This window comes from Cyprinodon tularosa, unplaced genomic scaffold (genome assembly GCF_016077235.1).
Source record: "Cyprinodon tularosa strain WSP-4 unplaced genomic scaffold, ASM1607723v1 ctg73, whole genome shotgun sequence".
In the NCBI taxonomy this organism is placed as follows: Eukaryota; Metazoa; Chordata; class Actinopteri; order Cyprinodontiformes; family Cyprinodontidae; genus Cyprinodon; species Cyprinodon tularosa.
In genome coordinates, this window is record NW_024039485.1 from 2,075,581 (window position 1) to 2,097,913 (window position 22,333).

The 22,333-nt window shown below is 38.1% G+C and overlaps 1 protein-coding gene across 1 annotated transcript in view; it reads right to left on the minus strand.

Annotated features, from left to right (window-relative positions):
• Positions 1-21,099, minus strand: part of itga8 (integrin, alpha 8) — a 59,670-nt gene extending 38,571 nt beyond the window's left edge. The window contains exons 1-12 of the mRNA XM_038269528.1: positions 20,721-21,099; positions 20,423-20,553; positions 16,570-16,670; positions 16,365-16,488; positions 14,273-14,334; positions 13,555-13,600; positions 9,997-10,122; positions 9,815-9,859; positions 6,690-6,733; positions 2,663-2,719; positions 2,505-2,557; positions 2,205-2,410 (exon numbers count right to left, since the gene is read on the minus strand). Coding sequence (XP_038125456.1) covers positions 2,205-2,410; positions 2,505-2,557; positions 2,663-2,719; positions 6,690-6,733; positions 9,815-9,859; positions 9,997-10,122; positions 13,555-13,600; positions 14,273-14,334; positions 16,365-16,488; positions 16,570-16,670; positions 20,423-20,553; positions 20,721-20,914 — 1,189 coding nt within the window. The 5' untranslated portion in view covers positions 20,915-21,099. The remainder of the gene's footprint in view (positions 1-2,204; positions 2,411-2,504; positions 2,558-2,662; positions 2,720-6,689; positions 6,734-9,814; positions 9,860-9,996; positions 10,123-13,554; positions 13,601-14,272; positions 14,335-16,364; positions 16,489-16,569; positions 16,671-20,422; positions 20,554-20,720) is intronic.
• Between the last annotated feature and the right edge of the window lie 1,234 nt (positions 21,100-22,333).

The window sequence follows — 22,333 nt, forward strand, 5'->3', positions numbered from 1 at the left end:
GAAGAACACCCACTGTGATGAAACTGGAACTTTGGGAAGTCTTACAGACTAAAAAGCTGATTCACTGTACCCAATGGTGAGAGGAAAAGCCGGTGTTGTTAGATGAAAATTATAAACAAGGGGAGCCACATGGCAAATCAAATTAGCTAAATTGTAAGGGCTTACCAGCTGAGACTTGGGGAAAAGAATCATAAAATGTGACACAGGACGGGTATGGTTCTGTTTTTAAGAAGAATGTTGGGGTTGCTGCGGGAGATGGAAGAAGATCAATGTCACAAATGTCACGTCTCATAAAGTAAATCTGTTCTGTAGACTCCCCTCAGACATCAGCTAAAGAAACAAGTCTTCTGCAGCATGTCTTTAGTGCACATCCAGAGAATTCTTTTTTTCAAAATTCCTCTTTGCAAACAGCTTCAGATCAGTTAAACTGGATGAAATGTTCTAATTTCTAAGTGTTATTCTAATTGTTCTATTTGGTTAACATCACGGCGGCGCCTGGCGGCAGCGACCTGATACAACTCTAGGTCTAACATAAATCTATGCTTCCATCTAGACCAGGGGTGTGCAATTCCAGTTCCCAGCGGTCGGTATCCTGCAACTATTAGATCCATCCTTGGTCTAACATATCTGAATCAAATACCTCCTCAGTATGCAGTCAGTTCCTCCAGAGTCCCCTCAAGAATCTAATTACTTGATTAAGGTGTGTTAAACCCAACTCACATCTAAAGGTTGCAGGGTACCGGCCCTAAGAAACTGGAATTGCCCAACAATGATGTTGACCAAACTACTTCACTTGTGGCTGTATGGTTGGAGTTAATGTTCAGCTGGAAGGTAAACATATGTGGTGTAATGGAGTTGATTTACACAGGTGGATACTAACCACTCAAAATACTTAAAACACATAGATACACCAATATGCAGATTGGTAGCCCAAGTGTCTTACCCAGAAACACACCAGCAGTGACTAGAGGAAGCTAGAATTGAGCACACACAATGACGGTCTACTCATTAATCTTCCATTAGGTCAGATTTGTGGATAGCATGGCAATTATTAGAAAATCTGTTTATAGATTATTTTACCTGTACTGTAGATTTCTGCAGTTGTGGTAATCTGTTTGACCACTGGTGCTCTCTAAACATTAAAACATGGATGGACTCTACGTACTTCTCAGGGATTTAAGTAAAGGATATCCGGCTAAAAGAGGCTCATAACATATGCACGCAACATGTTTTATATGTTTATCTAAAAAAATTAACCGCTGGCTTTAAACTTAAGTTATTTGTGTCATAATATAACATAAAAGTTGGATTAAACCAATTAAAGTTAGTAGTTGCAATATGGCAAAATTTGAAAATAAGCCCTTTTTTAAAGCCCTCTATAGGAACACAGCAGTTTTACTCTAGAAAGTACAAACATTCCCAGAAAACCCACATCAATAATCTATCAGCTTAATTTCATAATCGTGAACAATAAAATCCTGTACATATTTGAACTGTTTCCCAGAAATCCTTACAGTGTCACCCAATGTCAGACAGCAGATGTGATTTATGATTGTAGCCAGGAAAAGCGTCACTATTGATCCCTTGGTTATTGATCTGCTAGTTAATGGGATTTAAAGGGCCGGTGTGCACTTTAACACATGCTGCCTAAGAGTAAATTAAAAATAAATCAGGAGGATTGATGTCAAAGAAGGACCAGATGTGGATTCCCTCATTCATCTTTAATAATGCGGTCCACAGGTTTGAGCTTAGTGAGGCATTTGGGCTCCAGGCTTTGTGCGTGTCAGTCATTGTCTAATTAACGTGAGAATAAAACAAACACATCCGAGAGGAATGAACTCTGGGCTGCAGCACAAAAAAAAAATCCCAGATGACTCTATCTGAAGCCACATCTGGGGAGGTAAAAATAGCCCCAACACACACAGCATGTGCCCTCACTAGGATTGTCAAACGATGAAGCCAGGTTCACACACGCAAAATCTTTCATCGCCACACTTCCTGATTTGCTGAAGGGCTTTAAGGAGCCTGACAGGATTTCCTCAGTTAGCTATTTAACCGGCCGACAGACAAAAGATCACAGAAAAAAATGGTGTTTGTTATTAAGACGGCAGCAGTTGTTCATCAGCACATAAAAACTTCTTCTATCTTTAAAAACAAAATGCATCTGGTTTCTTTCATTTTAATTTTGCATATTTTCAGCTTACCATTATATCCATCCTGGTTAATGTCTCCCAGTGGTGCTATAGCCGTCCCAAAACGTCCAAAAGTGTAGGTACCACTAAGCACAATGGGTTGAGAAAAGATGAGCGGAGCAAGTTGCAGGTAGAGGTACACCCTTCCCACCTCTATGGGTTTGCTCTCCATCTCTCTTTCCATGTAGAGCGGTGCTCCAACCAGGATATCATCCGTGCTGGATGGGTTCATAGTACATGTTTTAATGAGCAGAGGGAACGATGGCACAGAAGTTAGCTATGTTTCAGATAGTTAAATGATTATTTACTTACTCGTCTCCATTCAAATCAGTGACAGCCACTGAGTAACCAAAATAAGACGCCATCTGAGGGATAGACCAGGGAGGAACAGTTCAGCTTTTCACCCAAACCATCACTAGCTCCATTATAGAACACAAATACTAAGTCTGGGTATCAGATGATGATGCTACCTGTTCCCCTGTAAAGTTATGGATGAAGGTGAGATTGGTGGAGTTGATCATTGCCACCTAAAACAGAAAACACAGTGCGAATGCATTAGTCTTGCTGTTGGATAAGGGATTGCGGCAAAGCAGTTTGTCTGTATTGTGTTATAACTAAAATGTGTGAAGCTGGACTGGATGTGGCAGAATTTTAATCTGTATGATATCTGTATGATATGGGAGCATAACACGTGGATGCTATAACTGAAAATTGTGTCGACGATGTGGCTAATCATTGTCTTTTCTTTCTGTATCATGACACAATGTCACCACCAACCCCTGCGAGCTTTGGCATCTTTGTCACTTAAGAATATATGTGAAAGTGGGGACAGTAAGGGTATCTAGAGTGCATCAAACTGGACTATTATATAATCAATATGCAGATATGAACAAGAAAATGGCCTGTCAAATATCAGCCTAAGCAGATCTTTGTGATATTTTTTAATAAGGATGAAAATCTTTCATCGACTAAATATACATCAGATCTAACTGATCTGATGTATATTTAGTCTTAATTAATCGGACCAACTTGTCTTGTGAAGCCTTTTCATATGTTCTAGGGAGTTGGTATATAATCAGCAGACTTTGCTGTTGTTGCACATCAGAATGGATCATAATAAACATATGGCAAACATTAATTAAAGAAAAAGTAATAAAACAGTTTCTATTAAACTAAAACTTTCTTCTTCCCGCTCAGCCTGTCTTGATGGAGTCCCCCCCCCAATCTCTCTCTCCTTCCCCCATCCTAACCCCAGTTGCAGGGAAAGACAGAAAGGGGAGGCAAAGAATTCCTTCATAAGAACTAAAATAACAACCACATGGAGACAGCCAGCGGCTACACACACAGCTCCACGCACACACACATGTGCAAGAGGATGCATGTTAACTCAATCACTGATCTCTGAGAGACGGAGTAAAGAAGGGTAGACTTACAGAAATTTACGGACAGACGGTCATGTGTAAACACAAACACTGGATCAATAGCTAGAAAATTTACTTTCCTTTGGTCTCAGTTGTTGGATTGGTCACAGAAGAAACCTAATCAGGCCTGACAGCTGTTCCAGAACCAAGCCTCTATGCCTTACCTGCTCACTCACAGCTGTGATGCTCAGACAGAAACATTTGCACGGGACAGATCATTCTGGCATTCTGTTTGTGGTGAGTACTGTGGTTACACTGCAGGTTAAGGGGTTGTGTGTGTAGAAAAGGGTTAGTAGGGTTAGGTGGGGTCAGTGCCCTCCAAATAAAGCGGAAGCTGTGTGTCATTAAGGGGGATTGACACAGTTAGCCCTGGAGACAAGTTCCCATAAGAAAAGACAGCTGAAGATGTAGAGCAGTTGTAGACCTTTATAATGCACAGATTAATGCTCAGGACTGTATTTATTTGAAAACAAATTAATGTGTGGGATAATACTTATCAAAACAATTAAAAGATGTTCCAACTATCAGTAATTTGTACCAAACTCCATTTGCCCAAAGGCCAATATGACATACAATATACAGTCAATGGGCCTTGTGCAAGAACTGTTCGAACAAATTTGTTCTCAAATTATTCGTAGAAGTGAAAGATTCACCCAATTTCTCCTATTTCTAATCTTCTCTTCGGTACCAACGAATTTTACGAGTGTTCCAGACTTGACCTATAGGAGTCTTGCACATTAAGTGAGCTGTTATCCAAACCTAGTTTTTCATTCAATTACTATATTTGCTGTTACTTAGAGGCAACTGTCCATTTTATTAGGGTTCCATTATTATATTTTATGCAACTCAGAAATTATAAATGACATTTTTATTTGCTGATGACAGAATCTGTCACTACACCCGCAGATGGCATTTTGGTATCAAAGGAAGTTGTCATCGAAGTCGTCAAAAGAAAGAACAGAGATCAAGCTAATATTGAAATAACATCTGGAACAGAAAATGGAAAGAAAGTTCAGTGAAACTCCCCTAATAGTAAGACTTTCGTTCATTTCACTCCTTGGTTCTGTGTTTTTACATTAAACGCTGAATATTTTAGTTTGGGTTTGTCCGACTTCATTAAATTAGGAGTTTTTTCATCAACATTTTATATATGTTTATATGTTGTGAGAGTGGGATGCACAGTACACGGGTGTCTGTGAATTAAAAGGAGATTTAGCACAACGTTGTCATGTTAGTTGATCTTGAACTCATGTAAAGCATTTTATGTTGCACAAAGCACATTTACGATCATTTAGTTAAGTGACGATTGTTTGTTGAATCTGACGAGTCACCTACTTAAAAGTTCTGGTAGGACAAAAAGTACAACAAATTTATGACGAGAATACTAAAATATTCTTGCATAAGGGCAATGTTCAAGAAGCACTGTAGGTTTATCAACTCCGACTACACCTATTTTAAAGCAATCTTCACAAACAAGACGATCTCAATACATCATAATGTCATGAAAAAAGTATTTTTTTTCTCATTAAATTAAAACTCAAACAGATTTGTGGCAAAAGAGAATACTTCAATTGAAGCAGCTAATCTTTTAATTAGAATGATTATTGTTTAAAGCAACTGAAAACCCAAAATTAAATTTATCACTATATTAAATTATTACATAAAGCCAATTAAAAAAGTCTTATTTTCTGAGAAATGTTAAGTTTTAGTTATGTATTACCTAGACAGCATAGCGAAGAGTGCTGACTTTACGTCTGTCCAGCAGACAACTGAGAAGGGTAAGTCACAACTGGTCATTGCTAAAGATCCCATCTAGAGTTTTATATCCAATGCATCTCTAGGGGGAAGAAAAAGGTATGGTGGGAAAGTGAGCAGATGCATCATGGGTAACTGCAGTTATTGTTGGATTCAAAGGCTTGGGAGGGATTCATAACATGTTGACTGCCACCGGAGTCAGACCTCCAAGAGACACCACAGAGGTCAAGTGCTAAAACATCCCATTCATCCAACCAGGCCACAGTCCAGCAACCCTCAAAGCCTCTCAACTGATCAAAGAAGAAAATGACGAGAGTGTTGCTTTGTGGTCCAAAGTTCTCTTTTCAGATCAAAGTGAAGTGTTGCATTTAAAAGTCTAATATTCTGAGGGAAATGTGGAAAGGCAGAATACTGAAGCCTCTTGTGCTTGTTTGGGCAGTAAACAACAGATAACCCACATAGACAGTCTATAGAGTATTATGAAGGAGGAGGAGAGACACCAATAGCAGCAATGCAGAGGCATAAGGCTCCATTAAAACAACCTTGGCTACTTTAAACACAGCTGCAAAGATTGATACCGAACTCATCCATGCTATGCTATGCACGTGCACAGTCATGATGCATGAGAACATTTTTATTAGGCCTACATTTTTGTACTGAAATATTTTCTTTTTTATTATATGTTCTATATAATGTTTTTTGGGATGCATAATTGTAGGTTTTCATTCGTTGTAAGCTACAAAGATCAATATGAAGAGCATAAAATAAACCCCTCTACATGAAATGACTAAATATATTATATAGGTTCCACTTTTTAAACTGAATAACTGATAGACATTGACTTTTTACCATATCTTTTATATAATTTATATGTATTTGCCTTTGTTTTTCCTGCAGAACAATTAAAAGGGTTAAATAGTTTAAACAGATTGATCTGAACACTTTACGAGTAAATAGTTCCCTAACGGAGGTAAAAAAAAAAAAAAAAAAAAAAAATGAAAGAAAAGTTGAATGGAGTTTTTTCTTTGCTGGTGCTTTTCTCCCCTAATAGAAATAAGATATTTTGCCTTACCTATTACTTAAGGTTGGAATAGATGGATATATTTTAAAATAACTGTTTACAGATGCATCACTTCAAATGGAAAACTTGCTTTTTGATGTTCTGAATTACCTCTAGTGAACAAGGTAAATTACCTGTCAGGAATTAGCGATTAGGTGTAAAATAGCAGTTTGACATTCTCCAGCTGAAAAGCATCTCATTTATAAAAGTATTTTAATATTTGAACCCTTTTGTGAAAGACATTTTGCTTCCCGTACTTACATATCCAAAGCTGTGTGCTCCTCTTGGGACTCCGGCTATCAGCTCTAGGAAAACAAAGATTTTATATTGTGAGAAACAGATGGACAGACATGAAAAAATCCCAATAAAGCAGTTATCTGAAGCACCTCCCTCACACTCATTATAAAGTCAAACCCTGCTGATGGGGACTCTCACTCTGCTCTAGCGGTGATTGATGAGTATAGCCTTGTGAACTTATGAGGATGATCAGAGGGTCCCACCCAGAGAGAGCAGATAGAGTCCCCACTTCCTGCCTTGTGGCTCAGCAGACTTCACCACCAAACTAATTCCCTGCTTCATCTTTGCTTAGAACTCTCAGTTACAACCAGTTCTCCAGTCTGACACTGGTTTAAAGAACATGACCACAAGGAGTTTTGAACCACAACATAGTGCATCAGTGAGCATGTGTTGCCTCTTTAGTCTTACTTTAAGACTCCGTGACATATGTTGTGCCTGAGGGTGTTCAGGGGTTTTTCAGGGTTGGTATGAGGGCATGCAAACACAGAATTGTAACCCAGAGTTTCCACTGAATGGTAAAGATGCTGGGAAAGGGGGGGTTGGTTTTATATAAGTGTGACAGACTGTGTGGTGTCTTTCTTTGAAGACGAAGCTATAAATTGTGTGAAAAATATAATGATTGTGGTGCTCTGCCTGTTTTGTCTTTAATAAAGAAAAGAGCTGCTTTCGTGCTGAAATTCCTTGTTCATTGTATTTGAACTGGAGCAAAGAAATAACGTTCATAACTTTAAATCTAAGATGAATATGTTTCAAAGAACGAAAGTAAAGCAATTTTCACATTAAGTACAGAGCCTTGGAAAAGCACTCACATGCTAGCAATTTTTCTAATGACCCCTTTGCAACTAAAAACTTTAAAAGTACAAACAAAAAACATATTACCATTTGCAGAAAGGGCAAAAAAAGAAACTTATATTATTTAAAAACTGCTTTACAAAGAAAGTTTTAAATATATCATGTATATGTATTCAGTCCCACTCTTAAATTTCATAAGTTTGTGCAAGCCAACCAAAAGGTGTTCACCTTTGTGTTAGTAAGAAAACAATTTTAAAGAAAAAACACCATAAAGACAAAGGAACAAAACAAAACAAATGAATTAAGATGCAATGAGGTTCAATGCAAAAATCCTAAACTTTAAACATCTAAAAGAGAAATTCAATCATCATCTAAAAAACGTAGAGCACTGCAAACCTACCATGCATTTAAATTTCAGTCAAGTTAAGCTCAACTTAACTGTCCTAAAGGCTAAGTTGCTGCCTTACTAGCAGCTGAAACAATAAAAATCTTGCAATAACCTCAACACTAAAAATGTAATGCTACACTATAGCCCTTTAAAAACCTTCAAACAAAGAGACTTCATTTTTAATATAATGTCTAGATTTTTAGTTCTGCCTTAATTTCTGCAGATGGATTATTATCTTAGCTAGTAGCACATTTTAGAATACATATACACCTCTTGTCATTAAATTAGATGAAAATTATCTCAATAAATGATTCATCACAATTAATCTGATTAATTATTTCAGTCTGGTGCTTTCTTCTTCCATTTTAGCCTTTTCTACTTCTTATTGTTAGTCTATTATAAAATCTATATCAAACAAATGAATGACTGTTATTTCAAGCATATATAAACTTTTTACTTTCAGGGTTTCTAAGCAGTTCAGAAACAATTTTCAGTCAAGGAGTTTTTTATTGTAAGCATTAAAATACCAGAGTTCCTCTTTAAATGTTGGTAAATCTTTATAAAATTCCACCAACAAACCATTCTGGGTTTTAGTGTTTGCTCTCCTGGAAAGAGGCAAACATGCAGCTATCATATATGTCTTGGTAGGATGTGAACCAGGTAACCTTTCACTTCAACTTTTATGCAATACTAGAACATTTTCCATGTAGAAAGGCCGCCTGAAAGAAAGACTCTGTATTTCAGAGGAACTCTTCTGCCAAGATATTTTTGTTATTTTTGTTGTGTTGCTGTATATCTATGCTTTCCATTTTTCATCACGTCCAGACGAGGTCCAGGGCCGGCTCTTGACCTGAAGAGGTGTGTGAAGTCTGCCAACAATCATTCTAATCAGTCAGAATGGTGGACAGGAAATCCCCTTATCAGTGGTTCCTACAGTCGTCTTCCTCCTAGGTCATGACCTAGATGGCTTGGGACAGGCCTTGTTACTGCCTCCGAGTGAAGACGCCATTGTCAACTCCTTATCCACAACTGAATTAAACATCTCTCTGTGGATGGCTCTACAATCTCCATTAATGTCATTCTTTGTTAAAAAAAAAATCTGTAAAAGTATAAAAAAACAGATCTTTTGACATTTATTGGATGGTCTGAAGTTAATAGTTTGTAAAACATCCTTGCATAAACAGCTCTCTCCTTTAAAATGTCACTAAATTCGAAGATAAAGAAGGAGGGACTGTTCTTTTCCTTGCATATCTCTCTAGATCATCAATTCTGTCTTCTCTCTTTTGCTCTCTGCTCGTCAGCTCATCTCAGATGTTCTCTACAGGATCTAGGTCTAGGTCATGGAGGATGGCTGATTTTGTATCTCTTCAACCAGTTCTCTAAGGATGTGGCCACATGTTTATTGATCATTATCCTGTTTCAAGACCCAGTGATGATTGATTTTCAGTTTACTCCAAGAGGTCACTGAGATGTGACAGAGTGTGACACTTTGTTGCCCTTCTTAAAGAGTAAATAATAGTTTTAAAAAAAACATGATTTACTAATAAGAAATCCCTGGAAACTCTGATCAAAGTTTAAGATTAAGTATGAGATATAAAAGATTGATTCATACTGTATGTTTTATTTCTTATTTTTATTTTGTTTTTCATTGTGTGCGATACATGTACACTTTTACCTTAATCCTTATTTATCTTGATATACTGTATATACCTGGATATACTGTACATATATATATTGTTTATTCTTCTCAATGCACCTTTTTCCTCCTTGTTTGCACCTTCTTTTATTACTATGCCAATATGTGATGAGTGAATTTCTCCGCTGTGAGATCAATAAAGCTCATCTAATCTAATCTAATCTAATCTATTTCTTAAACTGATTTTCTTCTAGTTATGATAAGTTGACTCACCCTGCTCCGAGTCTCCTGTAAACTCTCCCACAGCCACAGAGTAGCCTAAAATAAAACACAAGGTAGGATTTAATGTAGACATAACGGTTTTGGTGCTGCTGCATTAGATCCTGATAATCAGACCGATTTTCATTAAGTTTAGCGTGAGTGCGAGAAGAGAGGAGATTGTTCCTGAGTGTTACCGAGGTAGCTGTCGTCATTTGTGTCGTCTGCAGCTCCGGTTTGTTTCTCCCCTGGAACTCGTCTCAGGATTGCCTTTAAAGAGTAGCCATTGAGTATCTCTGCGATCCCTGCTGTCATCACCTGACCTGCACTCGCACACACAGAAACACTCACAAAGTTTACTTGTAGGAGAAAAACAAACAAACAGAAGAATGTGTGACACATCTGCTCATAGACACTGGTTTTTAACTGCACTCGACCCGATTAGAGGGTTTCTGCTGTCCCCAATTCTGCCATAGCTGTCAGCTACATATTAACATTTCACATATTAAGACTCAAACACATTCATTAGTAAAGCAAGAGTAAAAAAAACAAAAAGACTAAACAGAACAATGTTTCTTTTAAACACAAATCTTCCCATTGCAAAGAGAATTATACATAATAGGTGTATGGACTCAAACAACATCCTTCCTCTGCTGTTGAACAACAGGTTAAAGAAACAGATGATTTTATCTATGGTTGCCCTCAACCTTCCATAAATCCTCCGTTGTGTGTGAGCGTGCTGACGGGAAGGAAAATGTGCCCCCTTAACCCTCCCACCAGCTCCTCTCCCACCATGCGCGGAGTTTATCTCTCAGCCTAACACATCCAGTCAATATTAAACCTCCCACTGATTAATGGGATCAACTGTTAACACAGATACATGAGTCACTGCTGCTGATTTGAGGTGTTCTTCACACCTGGTAATAACAAGGTTGTATATAAAAGTCTCTTTTTATGATGAATCAGGCTGAAGGCTAAAGACAATCGGTGTATATTAGAGGCCATAAAAATCCAGGCTGAGTGCTTTTATAAACATTTGTAGGAAGTGTTTTAACTGGAGGCAGCCTGCCTGCAGTGCTGCAGACACAGAACGATCCATTAGGCTTTTTATGTTGCATGCGTAATGTGGGTCTCCTATGCTGAAGCATGTATTATTCAACATGTGGCAGCAGCACTGATAGTATACATCAGGTCAGATGTGTACATACACTCAACATTTAAAGTACTGTATTTATTTTGGGCTTTTAATAGTAATTTATCTTTAAGTGGTGACATATGTAAAGAATAGTTCTTCCTTCAAAAACACACTTACTTTATCTATACATAGGCCTATATATATATATATATATGTTTTGCAAATTTCATACTTAAAAAATACTAAATTTAAGTAAGTATTAATATTTATATTCGGGTTGTCACCATTAATCGGATTAATCAATTATGAAATAATCATCAACTAATTTAATAATTGATTAATCGTTTACTGGAGTATAGAGACCGTAAAACATGCCTTTAGCTGATAGAGAAACCCACTTAGAATAGTAATTATGCCAAAATTGTAAAAATATATGTAATCATTTTGCATTCAAGATAAAAAAGCATTTTCGTCTGTCTATATGCTCTATCCAGAAGTCCTTAAGTGAAAAAGTTTTAGTTTCACCAATTTTAATTATGTAAAAAGTTTCTTAAGGAACATTTTGCTGTCCAATTATTAATTGATTAATAAAATAATAATAGTCAACAGATTATTTGATTTGCAAAATAATCATTAGTTGCAGCCCTAACATATATATATATATATATATATATATATATATATATATATATATATATATATATATATATATATATATATATATATATATATATATATATTCAATTCAATTTATTTATATAGCGCCAATTCACAACACAAGTCATCTCAAGGCACTTTACAGTTATTATATATATAAAATCTTAGCAGCAAAAGAAAAAAAAAATTGTGAAACCAGATCCACAAAATTGTGATATGTTGATTCAAACCCTGACGATAAAATTTTTTTTCTGTATTATACCACAAGCTTGTGTTATTTGCAAAACATGTAAAAATGTTATAAGCTCATAAAGTGGTCAAGTGAAAGTCTTCTGTCACCACATGTTCATGCAGTAGGAGCGTGTCCTGCGAAGTCAATAATCGATGAAACCATCGGGTTTTCCTAAGAAGGAAAACTTTTAACCAATCTGGCTGGATGATCTGACTGAATTGTCTCAGAATGTGCCTTAAGATGACACCTTAATTTACACTATATAAATAAGCTCAATTGAATGGTTATATTTCACACACAGAAACACACAAAGTTTACTTGTAGGAGAAAAACAAACAAACATAAGAATGTGTGACACATCTGCTCATAGACACTGGTTTTTAACTGCACTCGACCCGATTAAGGGGTTCTGCTGACCCCATTCCGCAATAGCTGTCAGCTGCATATTAACGTTTCCCATATTAAAACTCAAACACATTCATTAGCAAAGGAAGAGTAAAAAAAAAACAAAAAAAATAAACATCACAATGTTTCTCTTAAACAAATTTTTTCTCTTTGCAAAGATGATTATACATAATAGGGTTGAGCTTATAATCTTATAAACTCATAAAGTGATCAAGTGAAAGTCTTCTGTCACCACATGTTCATGCAGCAGGAGCGTGTCCTGCAAAGTCAGTGATCGATGAAACCATCGGGTTTTCCTAAGAAGGAAAAATTTTAACCAATCTGACTGAATGATGTGATTGAATTGTCTCAGAATGTGCATTAAGATGACTTTACACTATAAAGATGAATTTACACTCTTTATAAATAAACTCAACTGAATGGTTATATTTCGGTCATTTGCTTCTTTGTTTATATTTAAATATTAAATAACAGGGATAGAGTAAGCACTGTAACCTGTTGCTGTTTTGTGTTAAATTTCCAGTTAAAATTATTCTGTTTGTGGTTTATCTGATAGAGATGACTAAATTGGTATGAATAAGTTGGAGCTTTAGAATCTCTTTAAATCAGGCTACAAATCTAAGAGTTGGGCATCGCTAGTTCAAAAGAATTTGCAGGAAAGTTGGAGATTTGATGACAAAGGAGCAAACAAAGAAATTTGTCCAAAAAATCAATATGGGCTCCAGGTTCATTAGCAAGGTGCTCTATTTCTAACATATTTATTTCCACAAAGTTTTAAACACCTGGAGCTGGAGGAGGTTAGCTTCACTTGAACAGCTTCACTGCATCGCACTCCAGCAACACCAATTGAGACACTGAATCCCTCTGCTTTGGCCAGCCCTGCATGTCCTGCAAGCCACCCCCATCTTTCCTCCTCTGTCTGAATTTCTAAATCCTCCCTAACTTCTCATCTTCCTCTGTGAAGCAGCACTTTGCCCCTCACTGCAACAGTGATATCCCCTCCCTACTGCTTTCTCTTCTGGCTGTCCACTCTTCACCAGTTTTATTCCCTTACTCTGAAACTTTTCAGGCTCCCTCTCTTAGTAGAGGGCAGCTCCTCCACACTCCATTTAACCCCCGATCAGCTCATTACTGCACCTAAACACCCACTTCCTGTTTGACTGCAGTCAGCGTGAGGCATTACGTAAAGTAACAAGGGAGGAAAAAGCGGGAAAAGGGGAGCAGAGAGAAAATGGTAAGCCATTGGACCAAGGTGCATATTTGGGCTCCACTGTTTGACCTCATACCTAACTTCATCCATCATTTGAACACTGCTGATTTATTCACCTTGCCAGTAGAAGCTTCCAGGTCCTCCTAGGACTAGTCTCCCCTCCTGTAATAAAAAGAAAATTGTTAGTCCTTTAACAGAAACATATAGACAGATTTGTTCATCTTTGGTAAATAGTCTGTACTTATATAGCGCTTTTTCAAGTCAGGAAACTTGACCAAAGCGCTTTACACTACAGTCATTACACACTGATGGTGGCAAGCTAAATTGTAGCCACAGCTGCCCTGGGGCTCACTGACAGAAGCAAGGCTGCCATACACTGGCGCCACCAGGCCCTCTGACCACCATCAGTAGACAATGCAGGTGAAGTGTCTTGCCAAAGGACACAACAACACTGAAAGTCAGAGCCGGGGCTTGAACCGTCAATCCTTCGATTTCAGGGCAAACTCCTACATCCGACACCTTGTGCAACTAGAGAAGTTGCACTTTTTGGCAAACATTTTCTGCTGTCATGCCTGTTGACATCCTACAGAGAATGAGAGCTTCCTGTATGGAAGGGTAAAGTTGGACCATGAGGCAGAGGTCAGGGTTCAGACTTATTTTACAGTGAAAGAATGCATGCACGTCACTTGTGTTAAAGGCGATAGGTCACTTTGGTTTCTCCAGGGAGGATCGGTGCCTCATCTTCCAAGGGTCCATAAATGTCTAAAGCTCTTAAATATGATATTCTAAGACATTGTACTGCTGAAAACATGTGATCGATCCTGCAGGTTTTACCTTGGTGAAATCCACACTGAAACCAGCCTGGCAGAATCCCTGTCCCTCTGGGTCTGGGTCATCTAAAAGCAACACAAACACATACAAAACATAAAGAAAAGTCCTATTTTCTACTAAAAGGGAACTTTTGGAATAAGATTTCTTGGTTTTGCACAGAATATCACAACTACACGTGTATGTTAGAGAATCAATAGGGGGAATTTGCCAAGAACTGACTGCCTCTAACCTTTATTTCAGGAAATCTGTTCTGTTTTTACACATCGTCTTTAATTTAATACCTCTAAATAAAATCCAGTGCAACCAATAGCCTAATAAAGTCAGTCCATCAGTCAGTGGATATTTTCATTTAGGAAGGAAAGCGATGGCTGTGTAAGGTAAATAAAAAAATGATTGCAGAATAATGCAGCAAATTTCTTCTTTAACAGTTCTGTAAAGTTATGTTGGTTTATCACAAAAACTTCCAACAAGATAGAAAGTTTGTGATGCTAGGGTGAAAAAATGTGTAAAGCTCATGGGATATAATAAATCTTCATGACACGGTACATCTACTGGTTAGCATAACATGCATAAAGCTTTGCTAGAAATGTTGGCAGAGGAGCCAAATCTTCTGTAAAAGCAAAACGGTTTTGATAAAGAAGATAAAATCAACAGATTTGGCAACTCATAAAGGAGATACTTGGCTTCTTCTCTACACTGCTTTAGTGTGAAGTGAGTTTATAATGTTTGGAATGTCTAAATAAAAAACTAAAATCTAAATAAGAGGAGGAACTTGAGTCTCCTATAAAACCCTGCAACTAATAAAAGTTACGTCTTTTTTAAATGACATAATCTAACTGTACATAAACACACCAAACGTACCGTGCACATCGTAAATTTGTCTTCAATTCCCTGGCAGCCTGAGGTGAAACTTAATGATGTGTGACTACACAAGTGCACTTACAGTGTAAACAATAAGTCAGTTACAGCAGAGGCCTGAGCAGCCGCCAAAATATGTTAATATGAAGCAAAAAAAGCAGCTGGTGGCAGAAAACTCTGGCTCCAACAAACAGTAAGGAATCACTTTGCCCAATCTTGAGAACACTTCAACGTATTCCCTTTTGGGAACGCTCCAGTTTTACGGTGCAATTATTCATGTCTTGATTAGTCAGCGCAGACATAAGTAACATAAACTGAAATCTTTAACACTGAGCGAGTTACTAAAGAGAGGGCAGGATTTCCTCTGCTGTTTACACGGTGCCACCTGTTCGCCGTCATTGCTTCTGATCATCATGTGTTGGCAGTGTGCTGTATTTACATACAGGATTAAGAGTGTCAGACGAAGAAGGTGGAAGAGAAAGAAAAGAGCAGGATTGTTGAAAAGAAGCAGCTTTTGCTGAGGGCTGGAGGAGTGGGGCGTTCAGTTCACAAAATAGAGAGACTGGTTCACTATTGGGGAGATCATTTTTGGGTTAGCATTGTGGCTTTTAGAAGAGTCGACAGCCTCATAGGAGAAAGATCAATATCCTATGAATCCAACCAGAGATTTTTCTTCTGTTCTTCATCAGCACTGCACTCTCCCAACCCAGCTTATCTCAAAATTGGGTGAAGAATTTTAGGACAGCCTAAATGTTGGGTGTGTCCAGAAAACCAGCACATTTAAAAAAAAGCTCTGCCTTTTCTAATTCAAAGAGCTGTTAAATGTCCAGTCAGGATTTAGCAGGACATTACTGATGGGCAGAAGCCAGTCATTTCTCTGCTAGGTAACCACTAACATTATTGGGAGCTAATGCACATATTCAATCTACAGTACAAAGATCCAAAGCAGAGCAAACAATATCGCTTTTTCTAATGACTCATCATTTATTTTCTGTAAAAATCACACTTTTCTGTAAAAACTTTGTCCGAAAAGTGTCTTTTAAAAATCTCAGCTAAAATATTCAAGTTAATGATCCTTCTCACCAACAACGCGTTTTCTAACTAGTAACATCAGTCAAGGTTTACCTATTTCTGTGGCGATTTTCTCTCTTTAAAATTTGGTTGAATGTAATGCAGACACATGAAAGCACAGCTGGTGAATGAAGGCTTCTATAGGTGAAGCGGTAGACTGACTCACTGGTCCTGCAGGGGGAGTACTCTGCATAAGCGCTGAAGTTCTGGACGGCGACATAGCAGGTTCCCACCGGGTCCTTCTCCCCTTCTTTCTTCACTGTCCGCCAGTGGTAGAGTGGAGCACAGGCCTGCATAAACCATAAATCTCTGAGTTTCATTATATATAAACACCTTAAAACTTGTAGAGTTTGATTAACATCACCACTCACCACCACTTTTCCTTTGTGCGTCCTGACTGATGCTCCAAACCACTGGTGGGACTTAAACTCTAGAGGCTCTCTGGTGCGGTTTACTCTAATCATTCTGTTATCTGGTGGCAGAGAGATGTGTGCAGATGCAGGGTGGGGGGTGGAAAAGATGTAAAAACCGAACAGAGAATTTAACAGAGATCTTCAAAGTGGTGGCAGTAAAAGATGACGTAGACCATGGTAATGTGGTCTGTGATCATTTGTCCTTAATGAGCGAGGGTAAACAGCAAAGTCCTAAACAGGCCTATAACACAGCAAAACACCATTTGCCCCCTGAGACTAACATTCGACAGGATATGGTTGGCTTTTTGTTTGTTTGTTTGATGCACTCCAATAAAGAATTAACACTCTAGGAACTGAGACAGACACACGGAGACAAGATCACAGAAAAGACGGTCAATTCCACACTGAAAATCGCTATAAAAGGACAGATTTGGTGCATGAGTTTTGGTTGATGTAGATATTTTCCAGTGCTTTTCTTTTAGAGCAGCTGGGTCTCATCAGACCCACACAGACCCCTCCTCATTAATCCCTCCACTTTAGCACATGTGTGCCCACAAACATACATAGATTTACAGGAATACCCTGGTTTTAGACAAACAGGTGTACAGTAAATGATTTATCATTACTTTTAGGCCTTCACATGTTTAAATTGTGTATTAATGAGTTCAAGAAAAGTGCTGTTTTCCATGTTTCTGAACACATACAGGATCTTCCTATGATCTTGTAGGAAGGAATTAGTCATCATTTATTGAAGGATGGAAATCACAATAAAATTTCAAATTACATTCTAGGCTTACAAAAAAAAATAAAATAATAGAGCACGTAGGGAATATAAACTGCAGAATCCATCAGCATCTTAAACCAGGATGGAATTTTACAACTCTTTGGAAAAAATTTAGTTTAAGACATTTGAAACGATGATCCAGAATCAAATCTTAAAAAGGTAACTGGAGATTGAATCCAGGAATATTATTACTGACATCTTAAAAGGTAAGATATTTGCAGATTATACAAACTGTTCAGAAGAAAAAGTGATTATACATGATCTATTTTCTGTAATAACCGATTTACTAAAGCAGCCTTTAAAGACTTTTAAATCTATCAAATTATTCCTCCTGCTTATAAACTGGTGCAATATAGACACTCATATGGGTTGGCTTCTTAAAACTCTAAATGTTACAGTTCAATAATTGTATTTTGTAAATTAGCAATGCAAAAGAATGTATTCACCATTATGGCTGCTGAGTTCTAATGTGTAAAGAAGCAAGCAATACAATGAATAAATCATTTTGTTTTGCAACATTAATCAATAACCATAATCCAGCCTTTTTTGGAAAGCTGGAAGCAGAATCTATCACCTAGACCTTTATCCCCCAATGAAGTCAGTCTACATGATGTCACTGAAATGTGGATGTGCACAGAAACATGAAAAAGCACAAAAAAATCTGAAGCTACCAAACATTAATTCGTGCAGATTTATGCTCACTACTCTTGCTGATATTTTGATATGAGTAAAAATAGCTCAGTTGTAATTATAGAACTTTCCACTATCAATTATCCCTCAGCTACCTTTGTGAAGAAAGACACATGAAAGCTACTACACTCCAGGATTAGTTAATCTGATACATTAATAAAACCTGAAACCAAGCTAAACATATTTGTTCATGTCCTTAGTGAGAGATGACTGAAGTCAGCTAGAGGTGAACCAGGATTCTTTATTCAGGACCAGCAAGAGGGCAATGTCATTAGCAGACAAGTCAAAATGTAAAAAGAGCTACCTGCTCTTATAACTATTAAACGCTTTGATTGTAATTGCAGCTGCAGGTCCTTATAGCCTTAAAGACTGATTCCTCTTTGCAGACTGCTTAAACTCTGACTGGTAATAATGGGCAACCCCTAATCCCTTGTATTTCTGTCTCTATGTTTGTGTTTGGTGTTGTAACAGAACATGAACCCTTTCCCAGGTCTTGAGTCTTCTTCAGCCTCTAATATATTTTCTACCAGAATTATTCTGCATGTCACTCAGTTTATCTTCCCATCAACTCTGGCGAGGTTATCTATTCGCATATGGTACTGTCACCCTCACTTATATGTTCAGGGTGACGCAAACTATTCAGGTTTTTTTTGTTCTAACGTACAAAAAGCTCAGCTTTGGTCATACTGACTAAAGTTTTACTTGTTTTATCTGTAGGATTGTTGTGGTTTTCTAAAAAAGGGTTTTGTTTTACCAATCTTGCATAAAAGCTTGGTAAAGTGCATTACTAACACATGTCCTGCCAATATTTTCTCCCACCTAGGCTGTGGATCTCTGCTGCTCCTCCAGTATTACCAAGGGCTTGAGATATTGTTTCCCAACCTAACCCTGCTCTAAACTTCTCCACATATTGACCTCTGGGCTGTGTTTCTTGGATTTCCTGATGCTGTGTGTTTACTAATGTTCGCTGACAAACTTCTAAGACATCCATAGAACATCCTTTGCTATACTGTAATCAGATTGAACACAGTCTCATCAAATGTGCATTTAAAAATGTTTTCCTTCTGCTTTAGAATTCTGAACTAATTGACACAACTATATTACATAGAGTACAGAGAGAATCAGATTAAGTTTGTGGATTTTAGGGGGAAAAATACAAATCTGTTTAAGAAGGACTGTTCAGCGAGAAACCCCAGACAAGTTTCATCCTCCATCCTCATCAAACTGTTCTTCTTATTGAAAAGGCTTTAGATGCTGCCTTGTCTGCTGCCACCGCTGTCTTAAATCTGTGCACCATACCGTCAATTTATAAAAACATTGTTTCCCCCTACAGAGAGAGAGAGAAAAACTTTTAACATTAAGTCTAATCTCCAGTTTATTTTTTGTGGTCCTCTAAAATCATGCAGGAGAGGGACAGATTGAGAATCAAAGCAGGACAAGGGGCGGGGAAAGGACACAGGCATACGTTTTCAAGATCTAATAAAAAGCAGACCTCACCCAATCCCCCGTTCTTTCGACTGGGAACCAAATTCCCATGTGCTTACAGTTTACCCCCCCTCCCAATCACATTGCCCCATCTTTCCCTCTGTAGCCCAGGAACACACTTACTACACCAGAGACAGTGATGAAGAAGGAATTGGTGATAGGACACTGATGATAATAAATTGGAGATCAGAATGAACATGATCTAAAGGTCTTTGTATAAGCAAACTTGCAAGGTTATCTTTTTTTTCTAAGCAGAAATGAACGAGAGCCACATGTTTTATGTCTTTCTTTCATGCAACACAGCATGTGGTAACTTATAGATTAGAGATGCAGGAAGCAAATGGAATATTAAAATGGATCAATTTAAAAGTGAAAAAAGTTTCACTCCAGGATATGAAATGGATCAAAAATGAGAACTCTCAGTGTTTTGGGGCAACAAATACATAAATCAAAACTGTGCTCTTTAATTTACTTTTTAACACACACATTATACATAAATTACATAGAGACATTTGTGGTGAGAAAAAAAATGCCATAATTTCTTAACTAGTTTCTTTTACTGTTGGACTAATGGAACATGTGTGTCGTTTTCCCCTTATGTCTTAAAGTAAATGTAATAATAATAATGAAAAACAATTGGTAAAAAGTGTCATTTTTTTCATGTTCAAAACTAAAATACATTTGAAAATCGGTATTGGACAGAAAAACTCATGGTTATAGTTTGGATTTATCCAAATCCTTTATAGGACCTTATTTAAGAACTACAGCACCAGAGCTGATTAAAAGCTGAACATCTAAATGTGCTCTAAATCCAAATGAAAGAAGAAGTTTAAAAAGCATCAGGTGACTCACTGGAAATATCAAAGGGAATCTGTTTGCAGCTATCAGGCTGTCCGGGCCAGGGGCAGTAATAGACGGCTCCAGCCTCCACGATGCCCGGCTGGGAGGTGTTCGCTTTAGGAGCCCCCACAAGCACACTAATCCTGGTGGGGGGCAAGGTATATACAAGACAGAAACAGAGCTATATGCTTATTAAACATAAGTTGGATCATTTAATGACCACCATCCATGAATTTAAAAGTACATTTTTGTATTGAATAATTTAAAAAACTGGTTAAAAACGTGTGAAGGAGCTCATTTGGCCACTCACGTGTTCCTTTCAGGGCTTGCTTGATAGAAATCAACAGAATATCCAAAATAACTCCCATCGGGTCCGCTGTAAACCGTGGGATGCTCTGCGTAAAGGTTAAAACTCCAAACGCGGTTTGGCGCCGGCCACAGCACAGAGAGCAACCCCAGCATAAACATCCCAGCAGAGGAGGCACAATCCCACACAGGCTCCATCCTGGAGGACAGCAGCTTTCCAAAGAGAAGGATGAGGATATGCAGAGCTCTCTGGGTGCAGGTGAGGGAGACGTTTACGCGTTTTGTCCAGAAATCGAAGCCTGCTCTGCTGCGCTCCTCACTTCTGCTTCTTGACACCCTTAACCACCAGGTCTAGCCAGAGCCTCCTCTACACCAGAGTACACCGCCGCGCCCCCTGCACTAAACTTTACCCCCAACACGCACACACACACACACCAGGCACAAACCACATCCATGCGCGCAAAGGGAGGATGGTGCGTCCCCGCGCATTTTACAGCGCAGCTAGTAAATCTCAGTCCTTCCTGGACTAATATGTATCAGACTGTATTAGATTAGTATAAGACTAATCTGTTGTATTAGGAAAAAAAAAACATTTTTATAACTAATTAATGGAAAAATGCGCGCGCTCAGATAGAACGCGTGCATAGAGAAACGGGCTCGCGCGCAATGACTGAATTCAAACACCTTCCAGTCTTTTTTTTTCTTTAACAAGCCATCCAGAACCTTAACAGGGCCGCGTTTCCTTCCGTTGAGAATAATCTCTTGTAATTATGTCGCTAATTATTACGTCGACTCACAGCAGAGATCTCTCAAGTTAAAGACTGTGGACTTTTTAAAGTAGTTTGGTTTGCCCCCACCACCACAGTTTCACTCAACACCAAGAGATTTCACTCTGCCTCACCGCTGAGGTAACAAACTTCCCTCCTGTTGGTAATAATATCCTTCAGTTGAAAACCTTTCTAAGAGAGGTGACAGGCCACACCAGAATGGTTCTGTATATTTAGCTTTGCACCCATAGGAGCATTTGTCTTGTAAAAAATCTCTGGTTGTTGGGGAGTAAGTGTTGCACCCTTTTAATCAACCCCCAATCAGCTCATTAGAAACTCAGGGTTTAGTTTTAGCTTTATGAGAACTAAAGTTATTGCTGACACAAAGATAGTAGGAGGCCATAGGCAGAACCTGAATTATGGGCTGACCTCCAGTTAAGCACATAGCTGCACCTTTACATGGAGCACCTGTTGAATTATTTTCTTTTAAATTATACCAGCCCTGGCTTATTTCTTCATCTGCTCCACCTTATGTGGTGTACCTCATGGAGGGAAGGAACCCAGGGATTCACAATATGACAAACTTTATTATAATTTTCTATGCACAGCGTAAACAAAACAATATTTTGTGCATATAGCTTACAACAGTTGAAATGATATTGCAGTTGGAACAGATAAATAATACCAATATAAAGTGCCGCAGTGATCAGAATGTAAACAAAGTAGGAGAAAAATAAATATGTAAAATACGATAAGGGATATCGCAACTGGCCCACCTTTACAGGTACTTGCCCCTGCACCATCTGTGGGCCAGTAGTATCACTCTCTCTCTCTCTCTCCTTGCTCCTCC